General features: G+C 52.8%; 1 protein-coding gene across 6 annotated transcripts in view; it reads right to left on the minus strand.

The window, feature by feature from the left end:
• The window catches only part of SYNJ2 (synaptojanin 2), a 99,258-nt gene that overhangs the window by 36,506 nt on the left and 37,904 nt on the right, over window positions 1-24,848 (minus strand). For all 6 annotated transcript variants that reach the window (XM_032407571.1, XM_032407568.1, XM_032407569.1 and 3 more), the window contains exons 4-8: window positions 22,463-22,688; window positions 15,077-15,160; window positions 8,852-8,913; window positions 3,953-4,049; window positions 1,323-1,495 (exon numbers count right to left, since the gene is read on the minus strand). In XM_032407571.1, the coding sequence (XP_032263462.1) occupies window positions 1,323-1,495; window positions 3,953-4,049; window positions 8,852-8,913; window positions 15,077-15,160; window positions 22,463-22,688 (642 nt within the window). The remainder of the gene's footprint in view (window positions 1-1,322; window positions 1,496-3,952; window positions 4,050-8,851; window positions 8,914-15,076; window positions 15,161-22,462; window positions 22,689-24,848) is intronic.

A 24,848-nucleotide genomic window follows, 5' to 3' on the forward strand; every position in this document is an offset into this window, starting at 1 on the left:
CCGACCCTCGCCTACTCTAGCAGCCCACCAGAACCCCCAGGGCACACCCTGAGGGACCCCAGCATGGAGTGGCACGCACACCTGGGTCGTTATAAAATACGCCAATTCTCACTATTTGCTGTACTCATGTTCTAGAAACTTCCCATGAACAATTAGCAAATTGAGGGGTGCCTGGGTGGCTCAGTCAGTTAAGTCTGACTCTCGGATTTCGGCTCAGGTCATGCAAGGTAGTGAGACTGAGCCCGGCGTTGGGCTCCCCGCTCAGTGGGGATTCTGCGTGAGAGTCCCTCCCTCTGCCCCTCCCCCTGCTCAAATAAATAATCTTAAAAAGAAAAAAACAATTAGCAAACTGACCCATCAGCAGATTGCAAATGCTGAACGACTGCTCCCAGGGGGATCTAGGGTTGGGTTCCTGCGGGCCTCTGCCCTCACACATTTTCACCAACTACTCAACACGTAACCTTGTTTAAGGCTGTGTCTGTTCAAAGGCACTTTGCTATTATCACTGATTGACCAACACTGACCTCCTAGCCAACTGCCCCCTAACACAGCTGCGCCAAGCTTCTCTGTCACACGTACCGTCCCCGTCAGACACATCACAACCGCCTCGGCTTGGAAACATCTTCCAGCTCTTGGCACTACATTGGGCGCCATTTTAAACAGTGAAATCACCAATAAAATGCACAAAAATGTGACCACGTGGCACCACGCAGACCACAAAAAGGACACTTTGCCGTCGGAGAGCTGAAACCAAGAGGCAGAGCGTCACCTGGTTCCCCCTCAGCTGGGAACATGATGTACTCAGGGACTCAAATTTTTCAGTTCTGAGCATGTCTGTGAAGGACCCTGAAAGGGCCAGAAGTATTGATTTGGGGGTTACAAATAAATGTTCGCAATGGACCAATCTGCAAATACAGAATCTGTGAAGAATGAGGATCGACTGCATTGTGATTTGAGGAAAGTGGGCTTCCTTTTTCTGCTCAGCTCTGGGCAGGAAAATCCAGACCCCGGGCTCCTCGGGCAACGGGGCTGACGCCAGCTATCCGTCTTCACTCTCATGGGCTTTCCTCGGTTCGGACGGTAAGTTCTATGGTCGCCACAGCTCCACGTTTTCACCTAGTCCCTTTATTTATTATTTATTTTGCCAGAAAACCACGCTTTGCCACCTATTCACAAAATGCAAAAGCATGTTCTGAAGGCGGGAAGGGGAAGAAGGCGCTGGAACCCGGGACCCCCCACATCCCTGAGCCTGTGGTCCCAGAGACTGCACGTGTAGCTGGTCACCCGGCACGAGGAGGAGGAGGACGCAGGCGGAGACTCACCGTGGACTTACATTCTCGCCCTTGGCGAACACGTCCAGGTCATCCCAGTGCAGCTTCAACTGGGGCCTCAACAGGTTCTCCAATTTCTCTAGCTTCCCACCTTTGGCAAACTGATGGAAGTCGAAGTTGATCATAGGCGTGTCACCAGCGTGGCAAGAGGCCCAGAGCAGCTTCTGCAGGTGGAAAGGGAGAGAATGGCAGGAGAGCGAGGGAAGGGACACAGTGACTGCAAACCTCTCACAGCTGGGGGCGGGGAGGCTAACCGGGGTGCTCGCTAGGGCACACGCTTTAGCCTGAAGGCATATGGGGGGGCCGAGCTGTCTATCCGTGCTGACCCTGAAACGGAAGAACAAAGACTCGGAGGGCAATACTGCAAAGAGCATCTTGCCTGAGTGGGGCAGGTCCAGCCCGGGCGAAAGACAGCCGGAGCAGCTCTGGTTCCCTGGCGCACAGCCCTGAACCGACATCACCCTCCCGCGGGGCTCCTGGGAGGGCGCCGAGGAGGGAAGGACCACTCTGTTCTGCCGGCACCCAGGTGTCACCGGCCCGCCAGGGACAGGGCAGCCCAGCAGGCTGTGGAGCTCATAATCCAGCTCCCTGTTGCCGTGGTAACCAGCCCCATCCTGACAAGTGTAAGCCTCAGGCGGGTGTGCTCGCTGGTGCCCAATTCTCCCATCAGGGTCCTCTGGGTCCAGCCCAGTGAGACTGCGGGATGGGGGTAACGCGTGCTCGGGGCCCGTGTGCCCAGGCTGGCACAGGACCTGGAGGGGAGGCGAGGCCAGAGCCGGGAACGCACAGCAGGTGGGCTCCAGGCAGCGTGGTGTTCCTCACAGAGGCCTCCGTCCCACACGAGGAACTTCCCGGGCAACTCCTGAGCTCTCTCAAGAGCCCTGTGGTAGAAGATGAACCTGCGGCCTCCTCAGGGCACCTGGCCTCAGACCTGTCCCACCCTGCACCCTCCTGCATAGCTTCAGGTTAGACTTGTCCAGAGTCTCTAATGACCTTGAAAGACTAGAAGGGCTTTGGGCCTTCTGGTCCCTGCAACTCAAAGGGCCCATCCGCTGTGAGCCAGAATGCCAGTCAGCGCATGGTTGTGACCATCCGGAGAGTCTTGCTAGGAAAAAGAAGTCCACGGAACTGAGTAGTGTACTCCTTCGCGACATCCCATTTTGGAGTGAGCCCCTTGCCGGGTTGTGGCCTGAGGACCTCAGGTCGGGGGCTGGCGCACGGACCTCAGGGCTGAGGGAGCCACCGCTCGGTGTGACACCAGGGGGTCTCCTCCAGGCGGCACCCACCTCCTCCCTCCTCCCTGCCCAGCAGCCTGCCCTCCTCCACCTGGGCCATGGGACCACTGCTGCCTCCTGGCCCACTCGTGACAAAGAGCCCATCAGCAGGGGGCACCTCCACTGACGGATGGGGTGCTGAGGACATCCCCTCTCCATAACTCAAGACAGAAAGGGAAAAGAGATTCTGTTTCTTTCCTTCTTTTTCCTTAAAATAAGCCATCAGCATTGCTGCCAAGATGATTGGGAGGGGAGATACTCAGCAAGCTTATTGCCAACAGCAACAAACCTAACAGGACGAGCAGGTCTGGCCAAATGAAACTGGCCACCAGAAAGTCTGCTCTGAGCACATGGCCTTTCTGAGCTGGGCGGAAGGAGCACCCACTGGGCTCAGCTCCTACTGGCCAGAGGTCAGGAGTCAGAGAGGCAGCAAACGCTGCTTCCCAGGAGCTGAGGTCCGATTTCACTCCCCCCGGAAGGGGCTTCCTGGATCTTGGAACAGCCAGAGGGCTTTTCTCTGTTAAGTGGGGGACACGGGCCACTGGGAAAGGAACGTGGACGTCGCCCACAGCTCATTCTAGAGCTTTTCACCTAGCAGACTGAATACACTCGGGAGCTCTGGGAACAGGGAGAGGCCTCGGCGAGGTAGGTGGAGCTATTCCTTCAATTGGTTCCTTCCCTGCTCAGGCCCCCATCCCCCTACACCCCCCACCCCTGAAGCTGCCCAGAGGGGCCTCAGGGAGCCCATGGGGAGCCGGGCAAAGGAAGCTGCTTTCAGGGAGAGCCCAGACAGGGATGGAAGATTTGAAGGTTGAAGTTAGCGGGAGGAAATCCCGTTAAGACTCCTTGCTTTAAACTGAGCAGGAGTTCTGAACGACTGCTCCAGGCCCAGTGCCCTGCAGGTGTTCGGGTGAGTGCCAGGAGGCCCCAGCCAGGAGCAGAGCCAGACCAAGGAAGAAAGTGGAGCTCGGGCTCCCTGAGCAGTCAGGGAATGGGGGGCGCAGCCCGCGTGTGTGTGCGTGTGCGTGTGTGTGTGTCCAAGAGAACCAGGGAGAAAGGCCTGGCTCTCCCCAGCCCTCCAAGCCCCAGGGGGAGCCCCAGAGGAAGTGCAGCTGGAGGTGGGAGATGCTTTGTTTGAGCAAATTCTCTAACCATCAGTTCATCAAAATTAAATTTCATATATCAGAAGCCCAAATCACCTAACACGACAGAGCTGGTGGGAAAGAACTCCCCAAGTGTGGTAAGAGCAGTGCTGTTCCCAGTCCTGCATGGAAGCGTGCCTCCGCACGGGGCCCTCGTGTCCCTCACCCACCGCCTCCCGGGGCCGAGAAGCAGTACGGCCTTTACCTTGAAGGCTCTGTTGAGCACCTCCTCTCCGCCTCTGCTCCCTAGCAGGTTTACGACCACTTGCTTCCCATACTGCTCCTTCAGAAGCACCATATGCCTGCAATGGAACAGTGCAGCCCGTGACCCCGTGTCACCATACAGACTGGTGGTCCCAGCCTCGTGGACACGGGACAGCACGGTGACCCCGTGTCACCAGCACAGACTGGCGGCCCCAGCCTCGAGGACACGGGACAGCACGGTGACCCCGTGTCACCAGCACAGACTGGCGGCCCCAGCCTCGAGGACACGGGACAGCACGGTGACCCCATGTCACCAGCACACAGACTGGCGGCCCCAGCCTCGAGGACACGGGACAGCACGGTGACCCCGTGTCACCAGCACAGACTGGCGGCCCCACCCTCGAGGGCACAGGGTGCAGGAAGTATCTGCTTGGCACCAGAGGTCCGGGAGGAGCTGTTCCCCAGGTCCCAAAATTGGTTGGGGTGGTGGCCAGGGGGAGAAAACCAGTCTCTCCCAGCCACCAACCCCACAGTCAGGGATAAGCGTGTCAACAGTCTGCACGCAAGGCTCAGGCCAAGAATAATTCACAGCCTATCAGACTTCTACATAAGCGTAACATCAGACGAAGGATATGCTGGACTTTCTGTAAAGGACCACTATTAAATCTAGAACAGCTAACTTGGCCTTTTATTAACAGAGCCCAAGAAGTGTGACATGCACATTTCTGAAATTAATCTCTAATTTCACTCGGTACCTTCCTTCTCTAAACTAGAAAAGCTGGTAGGAGGGTTGTTAACCTCAGTGTCTGTTATCTAAGTGCCCTATTTCATTATGTGTAATTATGTGTAACCCAAGCAAGAAGGCACAGTAAAATTTCAGGCTTTAGGAAAATATTCATAGATCAGAGACTTTTAAAAATACGTATGTTGTGGGGTGCCTGGGTGGCTCAGTTGGCTGAGTATCTGACTCTCGGTTTTGGCTCAGGTCACAATCTCAGGGTCATAAGATGGAGCCCTGAGTCTGGCTCCATGCTCAGCGTGGGGTCTGCTTGAGATTCTTTCCCCCTACCTCGGCTCCTCCCCCTGCCCATGCTCTCTCTCAAATAAAAAATAAATGAAATCTTGGGCGCCTGGGTGGCTCAGTTGGTTGAGCGACTGCCTTCGGCTCAGGTCATGATCCTGGAGTCCCTGGATCGAGTCCCACATCGGGCTCCCTGCTCGGCGGGGAGTCTGCTTCTCCCTCTGATCCTCCCCCTCTCATGTGCTGTCTCTCTCATTCTCTCTCTCTCAAATAAATAAATAAAATCTTAAAAAAAAAAAAAAATAAATAAATAAATGAAATCTTTAAAAAAAAATACACATGCTGAAATATTAGGGAAACACTAATATTTATCCTTTATCACTAGCTTTTGAAAAGTTAACTTTACAATCTTAATAATGGTAGGAATGCTTAAATGTAATATAAAAAAATATAAGGAAAAGACAATACAAAAAGCAGATGTAAGCCATATTTTTATCATGTAATCTTCATGCCTGAAGATAGAAAAAAGACTAGAAGATAGCACACCACAATATTAAAAGTGGTGGAATTTTATGTGACTTAAAATCTTTTTCTTCTTTATAGATTTTTGTATTTCCCAAATTCCTAGGATGACATTTTTTTAAGCTAATTAGCATAAAAGAACCAATTTTAGCCCAATAAAGGAAAAGATACTCTCTTACCAACTTTGAGGGGTAGCACCGTATAGTAGAATATGGATTCTGAAGGGGGTATTTTGAATTCAGGTCCTCTGCTGACTCGGTAAGGGTGAGCTCAAGGATGCACCTGGCAGCCCCGCCCTCCCTGTGGAGTCCCCGCCCCGGGAAGAGGTAGGGCTCAATCAGACTGGTGCAATCGGGGGCTTCTGCAAAGCCTGTGCTCGGGGTGAGGATCTGAGAAGAGATGGAGTGTGCATGGCTCAGCCCCTCTGGGCTCTTCTGCGTCTGCCTGCCCGGGGAAGGTGTGTCGTGGCCAGAGATCAGACACATGGAGCCAAAGGGCAGGCTCTGCTCTGGTGGCAAGTCTGAGTTGCCCAGCTCTGTTGGTCACTGAGCGAGCACCCGTGATTTGGGGGTGAAACGCAGGGAAGCCCACTGTGGCCACACCTGCAAGCCGCCCCCCACAATGCAGCTTATCAGAAATAAGGCTGATGTGTGACCCTGTGTCTCAACAGGTTCCAAACCCAGAGTTGGAAGAGAAAGAATATCGCTCATCACACCAGCCCCAAGCACCCTTGATCAAATTATTCATCCCTTCTGAGCTATTCCTTTGTACCATAAAGCTAATCCTCCTCCTGTAAAAGGAGGGCTAAAAAGACAAATAAAAGTGACAAGTCAGTGCTTGGCACATGGGAGCTGGTTTTCCTTTCCTTTTTAAAAATTTTTATTTATTTATTTATTTGCGAGAGAGAGCAAGCAAGCATACAGAGGGAGAGGGAGAAGCAGACTCCCCGCTGAGCAGGGAGCCCAATGCGGGGCTCGATCCCGGGACCCTGGGATCACGACCTGAGCCGAAGGCAGACGCTTAACGACTGAGCCACCCAGGTGTCCTCCTTTCCTTCCTTTTAATTTTAAAATAAGATAATACACTTACTAGTGATACACTAAGACTCACCTCAGGGCTCCCAGGGGGAGTGCTGGAGTCCAGCCAGAGGCCAGCCAGACTCAGCCCGGCCTCCCTGCTCTGGGCACCCGGGGCCCTTCCCCTGCCTGCCCATCCATTACCTTTGTGTGGAGCTCCTTGGAGAACTGGGGGGCTTTTCGGGACATGAGGAGTCGGGGACGCAGGGCGTAACAGAGCTGCCAGCAGGGAAACACACCCTAGGGTCCATCCCGGGACCACAGATGCAAGCAACTCCGCGCAAAGAGAGGGAGGAAGGAGTGGGGGGGGGCCAGCATCCCGCACAAGTGAGAGAGACCCAGGCGCCGCCCCCCATGAAAAGTTAACACTTCCATCCAAACTCTACCAGCGAGACAAGATCCTCCTCAGGCCGGCACAGCCAAGGCCTGCTCAGTGCACCCCCTTCTCTCCCCCAGATGGCAGGTGGACAAGAGGTAACAGCGAACAACCTAGGGAACAGTGCACCCCCTTCTCTCCCCCAGACGGCAGGTGGACAAGAGGTAACAGCGAACAACCTAGGGAACAGTACAGCACTGGCCACAGGTATTCTGTGCGTACCCAAACTACCCAGGGAAAGGGGTTTCGTGGGGGCAGGTTGTGGGGGTAAGGGATTTACTCTGGACCAAACACATCAAAGAAGGGAGAAACTCCTGAGAGCCGCCTGATGTGCCAGAGATGGGGCACCCCTCCAGGGGTCTGTAGCCCTGCCCCTCGGGACCCTCAGTGCCCCCTGCGGTGGGTCTGCTGGAGAATCATGTGCCCAAGCTCCTACACGGCACTGAAATGAGCGTATCGGGGCAGCACCCAATGTGAGGCTGGGCAGCTCCTCTCAGCTGCATCCCGGCTAGACCTCTGCTTTAGGAAGGGAGCGTGCCGTGAGCCACATTTCCAGTCCCGTCAAAGGGCTTACGGTCTTGAATGGGCTTCTGTGAGAAGAGAGGGCCTATCCTCGGGGGCAGACACCACGCACTAACGGGATTTAAAAATATTTAAGTTGGTGTAAACATTCTTAAAATATATATATATATATATTTTAAAAGCTCATCAACACAAGGCTTTGAAACAAGCCCAGCATGCATGTCCCTTCCCTTCTACTGTGGTCAGCTAGGGAGGAATCTCATTTTCAACTTCCTAAGGACATTTAATGCAGATCAGTGTCTCCAACAGCCATCTACACAATGCACAGAACACGTTAACAGCATTCTGAAAACAGGCAAGAGCATCTTCATATACACATACACCATGTGCTAATTCACGGTCACCGTTGGGCTGATGTGCCAGTCTGCGGTAAACAAGAGGATGCGCACGGATTTAACATCCAAATCAAGCTTCAGGCAGAATGATTAAAAAAAAAAAATCACTCTTGGAATTTTTACGACATTCACTAATTTTTAAGATTAGTATTTAGATTAAAAATGCAAATATTTTGGGGCGCCTGGGTGGCTCAGTCGTTAGGCGTCTGCCTTCTGCTCAGGTCATGATCCCAGGGTCCTGGGATCGAGCCCCGCATCGGGCTCCCTGCTCTGCCGGAAGCCTGCTTCTCCCTCTCCCACTCCCCCTGCTTGTGCTCCCTCTCTCGCTGTGTCTATGTCAAATAAATAAATAAAATCTAAAAAAAAAAAAAAAGCAAATATTTTAAGAAGCCATTAACTATGTCAAATATAAGTTACTGTTTAGTTGAGCGATAGCTATTCTTAAGAAAATTCCGTAACAGGAAACGTGTAATGGTCTAGTCTGTGGTTCAGAAAATGAACTGTGTATCTGCCAAATGGTTTTCTAGAACGATAAATCAAAAAGGAATAGTGAAATCTTTAGTAGTGGCAATTAGAAGTTGACAGTACTTTTATTTCTCACTTTATACCTTTCTATACTATGACTTTTTAAGTCTGGGAATATATCGCTTTTAAAGGAAAAACAAGCAGCCACAAATATCCTATAATTTAGGTTATCCCTTGTTAACTCGGACAAAGGGATAAAGCTTCATTAAAGAACAAACTGGTAAGATAAAATCATTGCCAAGGGTTACCTCAGTATTAATGAACTTTCAGGAAAACCTGAGAGCCACTAAAAATCCCGTTTTGTACATTCCCCTCTTGCCCAAAGAACCAAAGTAAAAGGCAGATGCAGGTCCAGGGTTTGGGGCCCTCCCCTCCCGCTGTCCCCTGTGCTTCTGTCTGGTGTGTGTTGGGGGGAAGATTCTCAAAAAGGTGACAGGCTTAGAATGGTGCCAAGCAATCCTACCTGTCGAAAGCAGGGGCGTTGGCTTCTAGGCCTCTGTTGAGTCTCAGATGATGAGAGCCAACCTAAAGCAAAGAGAAGTAACACTAGTGATTCTTCCTGCTCCGTGAACCCAGGAAGTGATGGTCTTTTCTGTCCCCCTCACTGCCAGCCAGGCTACCGCGGCAGCCTCTTGCCCCTTCTGTGGCCCATGCACAGGTCTGGAAGGCCAGCCTTGAACTCAGGTCCTGAAGCCCAAGTCTGGCTCAGGTGCAGCCCATCCCAACTGCCGCATGGACCCCATGCTGGCTGGAATTCTTCCAAAGGCAGAAGAGAAGCTTCAGGGTCAGCCGATGAGACCCATGTCAGATCTGCAAACTTTTCCACACTGCAGAGGTGAACCTAAGCCAACCAGGGAGAGAGAAACCACTTCTCAGCCTCCTCTGCAAGTCTGGGGACCTTGACCACACTAAAATCTGAGTTATAACTACCTGTAAACTAAGATGCCTTATGATTTAGAATTACCTATTTAACATCAGAAGTTTAAAAAACAAACTTAAAATTATGTATTATTATTGGGGCCAGCTTGAAAAAGCTCTCCCTGGACAAATCTGGGACAGTGTGAGCACTGAACTACAAAGGACAGTAACGGACTATAATCTGACGACTGAAATAGGAATTCATAAATCTCTACAGATGAGAGCTGGCTGACTGGGTGGATGAGTGGACAGATGAACGGACAGGGAGGTGGGCAGGTGGATGGGGGGAAGGGAGGGCTCTTCCTTATAGTAGAACACCAATCGATAAATGTGGATACAGTGGTGGAAAAATCACCATTTTACAACCATCATAGTAAAGAATGGTTCAGCAAAAATCACCTGTTGATCATAAATGTTCAGGGAGAGTCTGATGGGAATAGGATACTAGCATGGTCTGAGTCTCTCATAGATGCTTATTAGTTGAAAAGGAAGACACAGTAACTTATATATATAGGAAAGAAACTGAGTAGCACCGTGCCTGAGTGATGGAAATTAACATCACTAATGAGGGGGCACATGGACACCGTGGGACACGGATGGGACACTCTGACAAGGATGTGGTGGTGTCAGAGATCCACACCATGAACCCAATCATAATAAAACACCTGGAAACCCCCACGAGGCACCTTCGATTTAAAGAAAAAGACCTGCATTCTCCAAAAATGTCAGTGTCCAAGAGACAGAAGGCAGAGGAACTGATCCAGATCAAAGGAGACTAGAGACGTGACAATGACACGCAGGGCAGGATCATGTCCCAATCCCCGACCAAAGGGGGAAAGGTGCCATGACGGACAATATGGGGACAACTGATAAATCTTGAATGTGGACTGCAGGTCAGTTTAGAGCATCATGTGATACCTGCTGACCGTGTACCCATCCCGTGCTGATCAAGAGAACACATCTACCTTCAGGAAAAACGTCCTGACGTATTAAGTAAGGAGACGTGATGTAAGCAACCCGCTCTCCAGGGATCCGGAAAATAGCGGATCACACGTGTGTGGGCAGCAAGGGGTTCACATCAAGTGAATCTGGGGACAGGATGCATGGGAGTTCTCCCTACTGTTCCTGCAACTTTTCTGTAGGTCTGGAATTATTTTAAGATAGAACGTTTCTTGAAGTGCATTGTTCGGCTTTGCTGGTGATGGAGCATTACAAACGTGGTGTCATCAGGCTTGTCCGCACCATCGGGGGCCACTGTTGAGTGTGGACCGAGCGTTATTTCCAAGTTTTCCTGCCATAGGTCACACATCTGTCCCTCTTCATACCTGAGGAAAGAGCCACTCTAGACAACGGGCTTCTCAGCAACAGATTTAGAAATCACTGGGATTAGGCGTGTCCGTCTAAATGATTCTATAAATAAAGTCCCAAGTCCCTTTTGGTCCTAAGAAATCTTGGGAGTCCTTAGGAGAGGCTCCATCAATCACTTTCACTTTGCTGTTGTGTTTATTCTGCGCTCCTTTCCCCAAAGGCATTAATACTTGGCTGAGGGAATGCGAGACTTCATTCCCAAAACCCGCACAGCCCGAGTTCTGAGAAGACTGCTCTCTCCGGCACTCCGAGGCCAGTCAGCTCCTGTCTTCGGAACTCACAAGGCAGGCACCAGCAGAAAGCAGGCCCACGTTCCTCTGAGCCACCATCCTCGAGATCCCGGAGGGCTGAAGCCCAAGAGAAGGGGCTGCTTGCTGCACGGTCAGCCTGTCCGTCCGGATGAGAAATCTCCCCTGGATAAGCTGCGGCTGTTCTCAGAATCCTTCCTGGGGGAAGGCAGTAAGGGGAGAGTAGAAAAACAATGGTCCAGGGCTCAGAAGCCTGGTGTTTAGTGACAAGTTCCATTACTGGACATGTCTGCCTCTCCTCGAATCACAATCCAAAGTTTCTTCTTCTATACCCAGTGCAGCCAAGTCGGGGCGCCCCCCCTTTAGCAGCTCCTGGAGTAAAACATAAACTCCTTAGTGTCTCCATCTGGCCCCTGCCTGCCCTTCTGGTCTGATGTCTGGCCACGGCCCCCATGCCTTGGGCTGTGAGCAGCAAGCCTTGCAACCCCCTGGACACGCTGAGACCACTGGGCCGCCACACCCACACGTGTGGTCGCCTCTGCAGGCTGCCTTCCTTGCCTGGGCGATGTGGCCCCATCCCTACCGAGTCGGTTCAGACACTCACTCCCTCAGCTGGCCGAGCTGACCCTCCCCACAGCTGCCCCAGGGATCTTGGCCTCCTCTTTCATGGGCTCTACTCACACCAGCCTGTCATGACCTCCTCCCAAAGGCAGGGGCTATGACGTAAAGTGCCCCCACGTACCCACAGATGCTCAGTGAGTGTCTCTGGGATGAACGAATGGCTTGCTCTGAGGGTGGGGCGATGGGACACCAGGAGCCTCGTCCTTGGGCCTCATCTTGATAGAGAGACACGCCCACCTCACGGGCGAGGCTCTCATTCCGCTCTCTGGGTGCAAAGAGCCATGCTGTCCCAATGCAACCTGTGTTCTTGTCTCCTAGATGGTATAACTTACGTTAAAAATATTAACAGCTACCACTTGTGTGCCCTCTGGGTTCTGGAAACTGCACTGAATTCTACTATCCGCCGTGACATAACCTCTCTATAACCCCGTGAGGTCGATTGTTAACCCCACTTACAGAAGAGTAAACTAAGGCTGGGCAAAGATAGGAACTTATCAGGTTTTTTGTTTTTGATAAGAACCTTACTCTGAGATAAAAACTTGTCGAAAGAATAGGGTCCCTAAGCCAGGGAACCAGAACTTGAACTGGAACCAGGGCCTATCACGGCGAAGTTTATGCTCTGAATCACAGCAGAAGCTGCCTCAATCGTGGTTCTCTGGGCGATGGCTGCCGGGAAACACAGGAGCTCGCTCGTGCCAACACACAAGACCCGGGGCCCTCAGTGCGTGTGCGACTCTCTCCCAGATTCGGTTCGTTTGCATTAGAAGGCTCTTTCCCTGACCCCAACGTCTTATTTTTGAAACTGTTGCGCTACAAGGCATCCCACATCCTTTTGGGGACCAAAAAAAGTACAACCACACAAAGGAGCACATACATGCCATGCACCCAAGAGCCTAGTGAACAGGGCGTGACAGGGAGGAGGCGAGTGTAGGCAAGGTGGGAACAGCAGAGGGCACTAATCTGCATCCTCCTCCAACTGCTGACGTCCTAGGAAGCTTCCAAACAGAGACCTAACTCACCTTGGCAAGCCCCGTCTGTACACGCATGTTACAGGGGAGGAAGATTCTAAAGTGACAGGGGAGCAAAATCTTCAACGGACTAAGAGTATAGAAAAAATATACTCTCTCACTAACCATACCAGGACAGCAATTAGCTTTAAGTGTAAGATTTCAGTGTGGCTATTTATAAACTGCAAAGCTGTTTACATGGTAAAGAGGAAATTGTGAAAGGTACACGGTGGCTCGAAATGGCGTCAGGATCCAGGAGTTTGTAAGGAAGGCACCACTGCGGTGAAAACGTGCTGACAAATCATCATCCTGAGTCCCCTCTGCCCGTCCCCACCCCTGTGCCCTATCCCTGGGAGAGTGCATCGGTTTCCAGGGAGAGACCCCGAGGGTGCAACACTGCAACTTAAAATGCAAGTTGTCTGCCCAAAAATCTTTGCATTTTTCATCTAACCTAAGAAGGGGGGGAGAAAAACAACCAGAATCCATCCTTGGGCTTGCCATTGATAATTCAGAGAGGAGGGTGACTGCAGACCATCACCGAACCCGGTCGCCCGGCCATCCCAAATCCTGATCTCAGGGTCAGCGTCGGAGGTCAGAAGGACCCAGAACCGGACACAGGGGCGAAGGGGATGAATTTCACAGGCTCCTTCCCGAATTCCAAGACTATCACGACCATCCCCAATTTCTGGATTTCTTAAAGTCTCCACGTGCAACCTAACATTGTCTCCTGCTTCCTTTTTATCTCCTACTCACTTGATGTTTGCTTTTTATTCTTCTAAATACAGAGCTCCAGAAGCTCCATATCGAAAGAAAATCAAGTTTCAAAAACCCTTTTTGGAATGTCCCGAACGGGTGTATCTATAGAGAGAAAGTAGACTGACTGTTGCTTCGGCCTCAGGGAGAGCTGGGAGGGCACGGCAAGGGGTGACGCCCAGCAGGGACAGGGTTCTTAGCGGTGATGAGTCCTCTAAAATTAGACCACGGTGATTGGCTCCATGACACTATAAACCCCTAAAGCACTAAAAACCACTGAACTGTACGCTTTAAATGGGTGGAGTTTATGGTATATAAATTAGATCACAGGGCGCCTGGGTGGCTCAGTTGGTTAAGCGACTGCCTTCCTTCGGCTCAGGTCATGATCCTGGAATCCCAGGATCGAGTCCCGCATCGGGCTCCCTGCTCAGCAGGGAGTCTGCTTCTCCCTCTGACCCTCCCCCCTCTCATGCTCTCTCTCTATCTCATTCTCTCTCTCAAATAAATAAATAAAATCTTTAAAAAATAAAATAAAATAAAATAAATTAGATCACAATACAGCCATTTAAAAAAACTGTTTTGGGATGAGCTCCAGAATCATCTCTGTCCTAATCATCCTCAGGAGTGTCTGTCTATGCCGCCACGTAATGCCACCAGCCAGCCTCATACATCTTAGCTGTTCCTTTCTGATGGGAAGACTGAAGGCTAAAAAGGCTTCTCCCTCCACCAGAAGTCAGATCCCACAGGAGACCCTCACGCCTCCACCTCCCTCCAAGAACTGACGTGGTTCCTTATCAAGGCTGTCAACGGCACGACAGCCACATGGACAAAGTGCCTTCTGCTGCCACGGGGTCAAGTCAAGGGCTGGGGAGAGACCCAGTGGTGGCAAACAGCCCCCAAGACCCTGGCAGATGGCCCTGAGCCTCTTGAGGCGCTGCTGACAGCCCAACCGCCAACACACAGCGCCCTTGGGAAGAGGAGCCGGAACCACAGAGGCCTGGGCAGGGAGGTCTTCTGGGCACACAGGCGATCGCTTGGGCCAGAGGGCAAGATCTGGGGTCGATGCTGAGGAACCTCAGACCCACCCGGCCCATGACCCTCCGGAGAAGGAACTCGCGAACGAAGCAGTGCACAGTTCCGCGGACGACAAACGTGTCCTTGGAACGTGGTGCCATGCCCTGAACTCTTCCCAGGAGACAGAACGCCAAATACCTCTGGCACGGACCAGAGCCCTGTTTTAGACTGCAAGGTGTATTTTTAGAAATCACGGGAAAGTTCCGTGCCATTCTCACGTGTCCCCACAGCAGGTACCTCCCTCCGGCCATCGGACCTGCTGCACGGCCACTAGGGCCCGAAAACCTTTCAAAGGATGGTCTCAGCTCTCAAAAAACATCTTTGGCTGTGTTCTCCATACACTGAACTTGGGGGCTAACAAAGTAATTCCACTCAATTACGTTATGTGGCTTGCTTATCAGCAAAGACCTCCCTTCCCACGTCACCCGCATTAACAGCAAGCTCAGGGTCAGAAAATTACACACGATGTATACATTTCTGTATATAAACACCACACACACACACACGCGAACACACACATGTGCATACACACACACACACACACACACACACACACACAGGTGTGCAGACTTCGGCAGCTCAGCTCAATCCAACGGACCTGAGGAACGAGCCTAGAAACTGAAGGAAATACGGTTAAAAGAAACAAACCACAGTTGTTCAGAAGAGAGAGGCAGGTGACTTACTTTTTTCATTACCTACCTGAAGCCCGGGCTGCTCCCAAAACAGTGGAACGGAGCCTCTGATCTGGACAAAAGACGACACTCCATCATCCATGTAAATCGTCTGCACCACAAGGAAACATAAAGGGAAAGTATTCCTCAATGAAACTGAATGTCCTGGGGCCGGGTAATGGGATCCGGCCGCCTGAGACCCGACACCAGCCCGAATGAAGGGCAGACAGCGGACTTCTGTGCCCTCGGCTCCCCTGGCCAGCCTGGCCTCGCTGTTCCCTGACCCAAGGCCAGCCCCGGGTGCTCACGGGCATGCTGATGGCTGACCAGCCTCCAAGGAGTCTGGAGTGGGCACAGGGCCTCCTGGGGAGAGCCGCAGCTGCCCGGGACTAAACACAGCCTTACCCAGCTCCCTGGAAAGCCCAGCAATGCCTCCCCGCTCCCCACTGTAGGAACAAAAGCAAATGTGCTCTGGAATTTAACTAAGACTTTCCTTAGAGCCCTCTATTTTCAGCTTGTCAACTAGCTAAGTAGCAGAGAGCAACTGCAAAGGGATGGATGAAACAAACAAGCTTCGGCCAAAAGACCCGGGTGATCACACGAGTTACTGACGCTGCACCTGACGACACAGGTCAAGACTTGACTTGAACTTGCAGTTGCTTCTGGCCCTATGCCACTGTGTTCTTAAACCCATCACTAAGTCAACATACATCGCACAGCCTCCACAAGCTTCCAGTGGGGAGCGCCTGCCTAGAAGCAGAGGATACTCACTCGCTAAAGAACAGACCTCCTCCCCCACCACACACACCGTTACTTCGGGGTGTACCAGCTCATCTACCTGCAGCACCCCCCCGACATTGTATGCAAGGGAGTGTTACAGGGACGAGAAGCACGGTCCTGAGCATCACGAGGGGAGGCTGCGGAGACTATCAGATGCACTGCCCTTTATCTGAGTAATTCTACCCTGGCCTGGCAGGGCCAGCCTGGGCTATGCTGCTGATCCTTTCCATTTCTTACCAGCCTGCTCCCTTACAGGGTAGCTTTCTGTGCGGCTAGATCACGCTCAGATCACACATGCATTAGTAATTCTGCAGCGGCAGAGGACCTGAGCATCAGACGCGCAGCTCCCTGGGACAACAGGAATTATGGGAGCCTGGCAGCTACAGAGTTGAGTTGAACTCCTTTTTCCAAAGGGAAAAGCACTGGGTTAAGAATTTGTCTGTTTCCAGATATGGACTACCAGCAAATTTGCTACATCCTATTATTCTACTAAAAACAAAACAAAACAAAACAACATAAAAACCAAAAACCAAAACCAGGAGCACCTGGATGGCTCAGTCCATTAAGCCTTCAACTCGGGTCATTATCCCTGGGTCCTGGGATCAAGACCCACACTGGGCTCCCTGCTCAGCAGGGAGTCTGCTTCTCCCTCTGCCTCTGCCCCTCCCCCCAGCTCGTGCTCACTCTCTCTCTCTCTCATAAATAAAATCTTAAAACAAAACAAACGACCAAAACCAGAAGAAAGTAGCAGATTGCTTAAACTAATAGGCACATTGACTACATGGAGATGAACAGCTTACAGGTCCAGATTAGTGAGAAAGAAACCAATTTAGCCAACATTTCTCTATAAGGATAGCCCTTAACAGTGCCAGGACCTCATTTAAGCTATGGAACTATTACCCTTCACTTTAACACGTGCTAAATGAGCTACTTCTAGCATCAGACCACACCCCTCTTGAGACGGAACTTGCACAGGCAGAATGGGCTTCAGAAAATACCCCCCAGGAGGCCCGACACTCCAGACCCCACCCCTGCGACAGGAAGAAAAGATGCCTCTGATTTCTCCACTCCTCCCTCCCACATGAAGTTATTCCAGTTCTGCATCCCATTCATCATCAGGACCACCTTCTTTGTTGCCAAGGTGATAAGACAAAGCCAGCAGTGGATTTGTGGTGCTTTCCTTCCTGAGCTAAAGAACAGAGGTTTTAATACTTCTGGCAGACTTGATGCTTCGCCTCCCAGAAGTGGTTTTCACAGAGGGCATCGGGATCCTGGGGGGGAGGGGAGAGGAGGGTGGAGCAGGGAAGCGGGTCAGCTCATGGGCTCTGGGACAGCACCTTCTACCTGCCAGCTCCCATGTGCCCTGCAGGGTGACCCTGGGCATGTTCTTTAACCACGTTGGGCCTCAGTTTCCCTCTCTTGGTGAAGTTACTGTGACCTGGTCACAGGGAGGAGTAAATGAGTAATGAGGGAAGGTGATCCCAGTGCAGGGTGGTGGTTCACTGCTCTTAAGGGCAGGAGAGCACTGCCCAGGAGTGTGGATGAAGCCCCTGCAAAGGACTGACAGACTGGGCAGGGGTGAGAGCACTGGGGGGGGCAGGGCTTAGGCTGTGGGGAGCGGGACTGTAGGGACACACAAGGGGTGGGAGGGAGTCCACTATGGCTGAGCGGTGGTGAGCCCAAGCTGGGCCTGGGACACCCTGGCCTTGGCAACTCAGTGGCCCCTTTCACGGAGTGGTGGGAGCAGAAACCCAAGGACTCTAAAAAGAAAGAGATAATGCAGGGAGACTCGCAAGCCAGCAGATACTCTTTTATCTGAAAGGCTTTTGCTCAACTTCCATTTCCAGGTGAGGTGTTTGCAAACCAGTGCTTTTCAAGTCTGCTGCATTCCTGGGAAGACACGCAGACATCCTCGCCTTCCCGGATTGATCAGTGGCCTTATCTTCAATAGCCAAATACTTGTCCTCTTCTTTTTTTTCTTTTGGTAGACCAAAGGGACTTTCTGGGGTTTGTTTTTCTGCATGGTGAGTCACGGCTGCAGAGCAGTCCTACCAGGTATTACTCACAGCAGAGCCGAAAGGACTCCAGGCTTCTTCCCAGGAAGACTGAGATGAGGTCCATACCTGCACACATGCGTGCACCACACACACACACACACACACACCAATGCACACACCTGTGCGTGCACACACACACGAACCCTCCCCCCAAACATGCACACTTACACACTACACATGCACGTGCACACACACGTGCACACACACACGGCCTGCCTTGGCGGAGAAAGCTTGTTCATTCCTCTTCGGAAAAATGTTAAAGCAAGGCAGAGTGGGTGGTGTTGAAAGCATCTCCCTCTTCTGGCTCCCTGAACATTTAATTTAGGAAGGACCCCGCCTCAGGGGACCCACCTGCTCTCTGTCTAGTCCGACCATTTGCAAAGGGGCACGGCACAACAATTCGTCAGCCACCTTCAAGCATTTAGTGAAGGACTCCCACTCCCACGTGGCCACAGGCTGGGGTCTGAAGAGCCTCACTTCTGTAGCAGGGGCCTGGGATCCATGGGCAACTGCCCAGAGGAGCCAAGCAGACCCAGCTGAGACCCCTTCCTGCTGCAGCCCAGCACCCACTTTCCTCCAAGATACTGCCTGCCACTCTCTGGTGAGGAGCCCACATTCCAAAGCCTGCCCTTCTTCCAAGGTCAGGTCACAAAGCAGGCAACACCATGCTACCGGAACGAACCAACCCCACTCTGCCCACGGCGTCACTTTGATTCGAAGGCCTCAGGAAGCAATGCACACTCTGCCGTCACCCTGAGCAAAGCCACCAGGACTGCAGGCAGGTGCACACTACCCCATAGCACCATCCTTTCCCAGGCCGGACAGTCTCGGTTCCACAAACGCCAGGGAGCGGGCCATGCGGGCTCTCGGGGGTGACTCTAGGCCCCCATCACATCCCCGCAGCCCCCGATGGGCCAACTTCAACAGGGTTTCAGCAGGTTTCCCGGACGCTTACTGTGCGGCTCCCCCTCCCAAGCTGCCCCCGAGCGCACAGATGCCCGCAGGCTGCGCATCGTCCCCGGGCGCCCGTACCCAGCAGCCCCCTCACCAGCAGGTGGCGGAGGGAGGAAGGCAGAGGTGTGCTTGGCAGGAACACTGCTTACATGTATACTCCGCCCTCTGCTTACATGTATACTGTAACAAAAACCAAAAGGTTTTTGTTAAAAACAAACAACTCAGGGCGCCTGGGTGGCTCAGTTGGTTAAGCGACTGCCTTCGGCTCAGGTCATGATCCTGGAGTCCCGGGATCGAGTCCCGCATCGGGCTCCCTGCTCAGCAGGGAGTCTGCTTCTCCCTCTGACCCTCCCCCCTCTCATGTGCTCTCTCTCTCTCTCCTCTCATCCTCTCTCAAATAAATAAATAAAATCTTTAAAAAAAAAAAAAGAAAAGAAAAAAAAACAAACAACTCAGATCAACCTAAGCCCTTCTACTGCCACCAAGTGCTGTCAACAAAACCATTCCACAACTCAGAGACAGAGAAGATGGCTGTCTTGGACAAGCGGGAGCAACACGAGATTCTCGTCTCTCGGGGAGCAGCTTCTTTCCTTCAGCCCTGGCCGCTCATCCTGCCTCTGAAAACATTTCAGGAAAGGGGACGACGCGCCTATGGCGGACGCCACCTCTTCGGGAAGTGGCTGACGCCCCGTCCGGGCTGCGCTGGCTCCCAGGGCACGGTCAGGGTGTCCCTCGGCCGGATGCTTTCCTCGGAAGCGCACGCCTTCACTCCTGCCCCCCCACGGCGGCCCCACGTGGTGCTGTGTGCATCCGTGAGCACCGACTGGGGGGGCACTCCCAGGACGGTGAAGGTGCCTGTCCTGTTCCTGCTGCCTCCCTGCCTGGGCGGACTCACAACCACACTCAGCTGGGGGGCTCAGAGTCCGCTCCCCTGTTGCCAACGAGGACACACCTGGAGTCGGCTCTGGAACTGACTCCTCCCTGCACCTGGGGGTGGTCTTCTCCGCCACTCCCACCCCCGGCCCCACACCATGGTGGTCACACTGTCTGAGGGCTCTCGGAAGGCATGAATCATCCTGGGAGAGCATGTGGTCTGTTGGGAGTAGCCCCACAGAGAACTGCTTTGGGGGCAAGGCCACCATGACCCCCTTGCCCCGTTACACGTCTGGTAAAAACAAAATCACCACGGGCCCAAGGAGCCATGCTGGTCCCAGATGAGGGCCACATTCACCGCCCATCTCTGGGGGAACAGCAGATGGGGGTGTCTGGCTGCCTGTCGGCTTGTCTGATGCTTCTAGAGCAAGGTTGGGCTGAGAGTTTCATCAAGAAGACCTCTGTCTGATCCAGAGTCCAGAAGAGGAAAAGAGAGAGAAAGCTATGGAGGAAGAGGAAAAGAGAGAGAAAGCTAGTTCCGCAAAGGCTAGGAAGACCGCAAAGGCTGTGTGAACCAGGAAATCCCTCCCCGATCCTGAGAAGGGAGGCAGGTGGAGGCCATTTAAATAGCATGGGGCTGCAGGCTCCAGGAGCCAGAGGGCAGGCGGGTGGTGTCTCTGAGGCCTTGCTGGGCCGGCCATGAGGAAACAAGGTCCCTGTCTCTGAGCCCGAGCAGTTGCGCACATGGGACAAATGCCAGTCACCAGGCCCACACAGATGAAATAACCAGAGCAAAGTCCCCAGCCCTAGTCTGCAGAAAAATGAGAAAAGCAAGCAGGGTATCAAGATTCTTCATAAAGCTAAATGTACTGCATTTAAAGCACTGTCCCTTAACACTGAATTATGTCTTTATGGGTTCAACTGTGTCCCCCAAAAAGATATGTTGAAATCCTAATCCCCAGCACCTCGGAATGTGACCTTATTTGGAGATGCGGTTAAGATGGGACACACTGGACAGGGTGGGTCTCCTCGTTAAAGGGGAGAGGGCCACCACATGGAGGTGAGGCAGAGATGAGAGGGCTGCCACAAGGGGGCCCCCAGAGCTGGAAGAGGCAGGAAGGATCCTCCTCTAGGGGCTTCAGAGGGAGCATGGTCCTGCCAACACCCAGAGTTTGGACCTTTGGCCTCCAGAACCGTGAGACAATAAATAATAGTTGTTTTAAGCCCTGTCTGCGGCACTTTGTTCAGACTTGCAGTGTTAAAATGCACATCTCTCAGGAACAACAGTGATAGGGAGGGCAGGTGCTTTTCCAATGACTTACTTGATAAGGATACAATAGATGAGACCCCAATTTTTAAAAAATATGGTTGAAACTCACAACTCTGGGAAGCACCAAACAAGAAGGGTAAATAAGGGACTATCTACCCAAAAGCTGGATGGAGAGCAAGGCAGGGGCCACGCTCCAGTGACGCGGATGAAAATCTCTCCCATCTGCTTCAGTTACCAGGTTCAGGGGCATGGGCATTTTGATTTGTACAAATACGCTTAGCACCTCTGGCCCCCAGTTCCTGGCACAGCGCTCAGCCCCTGGCAGTCGATAAACAATAACGATCTGTTGAATGCACTGATTCAAAGGCTCATCACAGAAGGATAAGCATCGGGATGGGACGCGGTAATGCAGGCGGGGCCATGCAAACGAAAGGAAGTACTTTCCATCACACGGACATGAGCAAGAAAAGAGAAAATGTCCTCCATCTTGGGGCCACATTTTCTCTGACATTTTTAGCCAGATATTATTTATACCCAGGAGAGCAGACAGAATGAACAGCCGTCATAGGCAAGATGCGGCTCATCGGAAAGCTCCCGTTCCAAAGTCCTCCTCCTCAGCATCTGACTCCAAGAGGACCTCCTCACCTTAAGCCCAAGCAGGGGGCAGCTCACACACAGAAAGCAGGTGCTCAGATCTGCGCTGAATTAAACTGGCTCACGTGCTGGTAGAAAACACCTCTCATGGCTGCAAGAAGGAGGGGATGCAAAGCCACACCGAGGCTAACTAAACAGGCTGTTGGCAGCGTGCCACCCACAGCCGCGCGGCCCCTGTGCCTTTCATGGGGCTTGCCTTTCTCACAATTTATTCCACCTGTCAGTCTACAAGGTGGCCTTAGCCTACAGATTTGCAACCTACAGAGAAAAAAAACCAATGTAAGACAGCATCTCTGGGAATGAGTTAGGGGGGAAAAAATCAATGAGAGATTAAGCAGATGGTTATATTCATGGAAGCTGAAAGCAAGTGCCGCTGAACACGCAGATTTCGCAACTCCCAGGTGCTAAGACATGCTCCGGCTGATTTAGAATGAAAAATGGTTTCTCCTCTCATCCTTGCTTTACTGATCTACTTTTTGTCTTAAGAAGATTTGCCAACCCTGCTGGTTCATCCATCGCCTGCCCTCTGAAATAACTATCACCCTTTATGACCATAGCAAAAATTCCTGCTTCCTTTTAGCTGAAAGTACCTCGGGGAAGCAGTATTACCCCAGCAAAAGGGTATCAAGAAAGACAGCCCAGGCCAACTGGAAGCCACATTTGCAGGCAGAGCCCGTGACTCTGTTCTCCAATCAGAGGGAGAAGCCACGATCACCAGAAACGACCTCCAGTATGCCTGGACCTCTTCTGCCCCAAACGGAAACGCACGTGCACGGCCGGGTCCCCTCCGAACCACCGGGCGCCACTGACCGGCCCCGGCACTGACCTGCTCAGTCTCCACGAAGTTGGACACGTGGCCATCGTCGTTCACGCCGCGGGTGTGGAAGCGAGCGCCGGCGCGCTCGCAGCTGATGCGGGAGATGAGGCAGGCCTTGGCCTGCTTGTGCGAGGCGTACACCGTGCGGATGGACACCACGCCGCAGATGACCTTCAGCAGCCAGTCGCAGCAGCTCACCTGGTGCTGCCTCAGGGGCACGTGCAGCAGCTGGTTCCTGCAAAACAGAGCCCCACAGCGGCTCGGGTCGCAGCGCACCCTCCAGGTACCACTGCGCCCAAGCGAGTGGGGAGGGGCAGGTGCACGGCGGGGGGGGGGGGGGGGGAGGCGCCCGCAGTGGCCTCGGTGCTGGGGATCCGGGGCCGGGAGGTTCACGTGCTTCTGTGACGCCCCGCCCCGCGCTCCAGGCAGCAGGGCAGCGGAGGCTGCGCAGTGTCAGCCGAGGCGTCCTTCCCAAAACCACCGCGGGCGTCAGTATCAGCGAATGAAAAGCCCGGCGGGGAGTGTGAGCCAACCACCACCTTCCAGCGAACATGGGAGGAGCCTCCCTTTAAACCCCCCGCCTCCACGTTTTTAAATCAGAAATCCCATCAGTAAAAAATTTAATCATAGGTTTTGTAATTAAATAATAAATGATAAAAATAATCATTAAATATGTGCGTGCTTATTTAAATGACATACATATCCCATGAGGTATAGCCTATACCCATGAGAGCACTAGAAGCAATCCAAAATAAAGAAAAAAAGATGAGACAAGGGGCACCTGGGTGGCTCAGTCAGTTAAGTGTCTGCCTTTGGCTCAGGTCGGATCCCGGGGTCCTGGGATCGAGCCTGCGCTGGGCTCCCTGCTCAGTGGGGAGTCTGCTTCTCCCTCTGCCTCCCTTCCCCCCTGCTTGTACTCTCTCTCAAATAAATAAAATATTTTTTATAAAAAGGATGAGACTAAAATAAGAGCAATGGAAGTTCCAGTATTTCGTCCCCATATCTGGTGGATTGTTCTGGGGCTCTGGGGACCCCTGGTGTCCATGATGATAAGGATGGGGATAAAAGCCAACATTTATCAAGTGCACCGAGCACCACTCTTAAGTGCTTTGGGATGGATTGACTCACTTCATCCTCCAAAGGCCCTATGTGAAAGGTATTACCATTCAGCCCATCTTACAGATAAAGAAACCGAGGCACAGGGAAGTGAAGGACTTGCCCAAGGTCTGGGAGCCAGTAAGCCGCAGCGAGGAGCTGGGAGCCTGCGCTCTTTACTGGCCCCGCCAGCCCCAGGCCTACCTCCTCTCTCATTGAAGGCCCCACGAGCACCTGTGCTCACCACCACCTCCCCTTGCTCTCTCCGCTTCCCCAACACCCACTCGACCTTACTCGGCCCCAGCCGCCACTCTGAGAAGGGAGGCGTCGGAGGGGTGCCAGGACCCCTGACACTGCAGGCCGAGCTCCATTCGGGGTGCTCAGGGGACCCGCACAGCACCTCCCGGGGCCTCTCGGACACTCCCAGGGAGGCAGGAACCTTCCCAGAAGGCTCTCTCCCACAGGGTATTAAGCAAATCTAGATCACAATGCCCTATTTGTTTAAAAAAGGCAGCACTGTTCCTGCCCTAGAGCCTTCCTCAGAGATAGCAGCCTTCTCTCATTTCTTCAGAAGTACCCCGTGAGCCCTGATGTCTCAGGTGGCTTCTCCAAGCAGCAAGGCTGCCAAGGTCTCAGGCCAGCCTCCCCGACCGACGCTGAGGAGCCCCACCCCTCAGGGAGCGGCCACTGGGGCCCCCTTCTGAGCCTCCCTAGCCACTGTGCCTGTCCGCCTGAGAAATGATGATCACAGGGCACTCCTTTACAAAAACGCGTTTTCCTCTTCTGAATCACTCTCCAAAATTCAGATGATGAACCAGCTTTAGTAACAAATCAAATCTGCATATGGCATCAAGGCAAAGCCTCTGGAATATTCCAGTCTCCCAGCCACACAGCTACGGCCGCCCTCAGTCACCAGGGGTCAGGGAAAGGAGGCTGTTGCCAAACAGTCGACTCTGAATCCCTGTTTGTAGCCACACTGATCTGGCGCGCTGTATGAGGACAGCTCTTCTCAGAGGAAGGGACCCAGATCTATAAAGGAAAACTACTGTGAGTTTCCTCCCAGGCTCACATTCCACTGGGAAGCAATTCTCGGTGGGGTCCATCAGCAGCCCGGAAAAACAACTTCACACCGCCCTACACCCCGCCCCCCATTCACCACCCACGTTCCGTATTGACCCCATCTGACTCCAGATGTGGGTCCAGACCTGGAACGCGGCACCCCCGAATGATGGCTTTAGCAACCAAGCCCGTGACTGCTCAGTCGGGGCTGACTCAGTTGTGGTCAGTTCCGTGGGCGCCG

This window comes from Phoca vitulina, unplaced genomic scaffold (genome assembly GCF_004348235.1).
Source record: "Phoca vitulina isolate PV1807 unplaced genomic scaffold, GSC_HSeal_1.0 scaffold9, whole genome shotgun sequence".
NCBI classification, from domain to species: domain Eukaryota; kingdom Metazoa; phylum Chordata; class Mammalia; order Carnivora; family Phocidae; genus Phoca; species Phoca vitulina.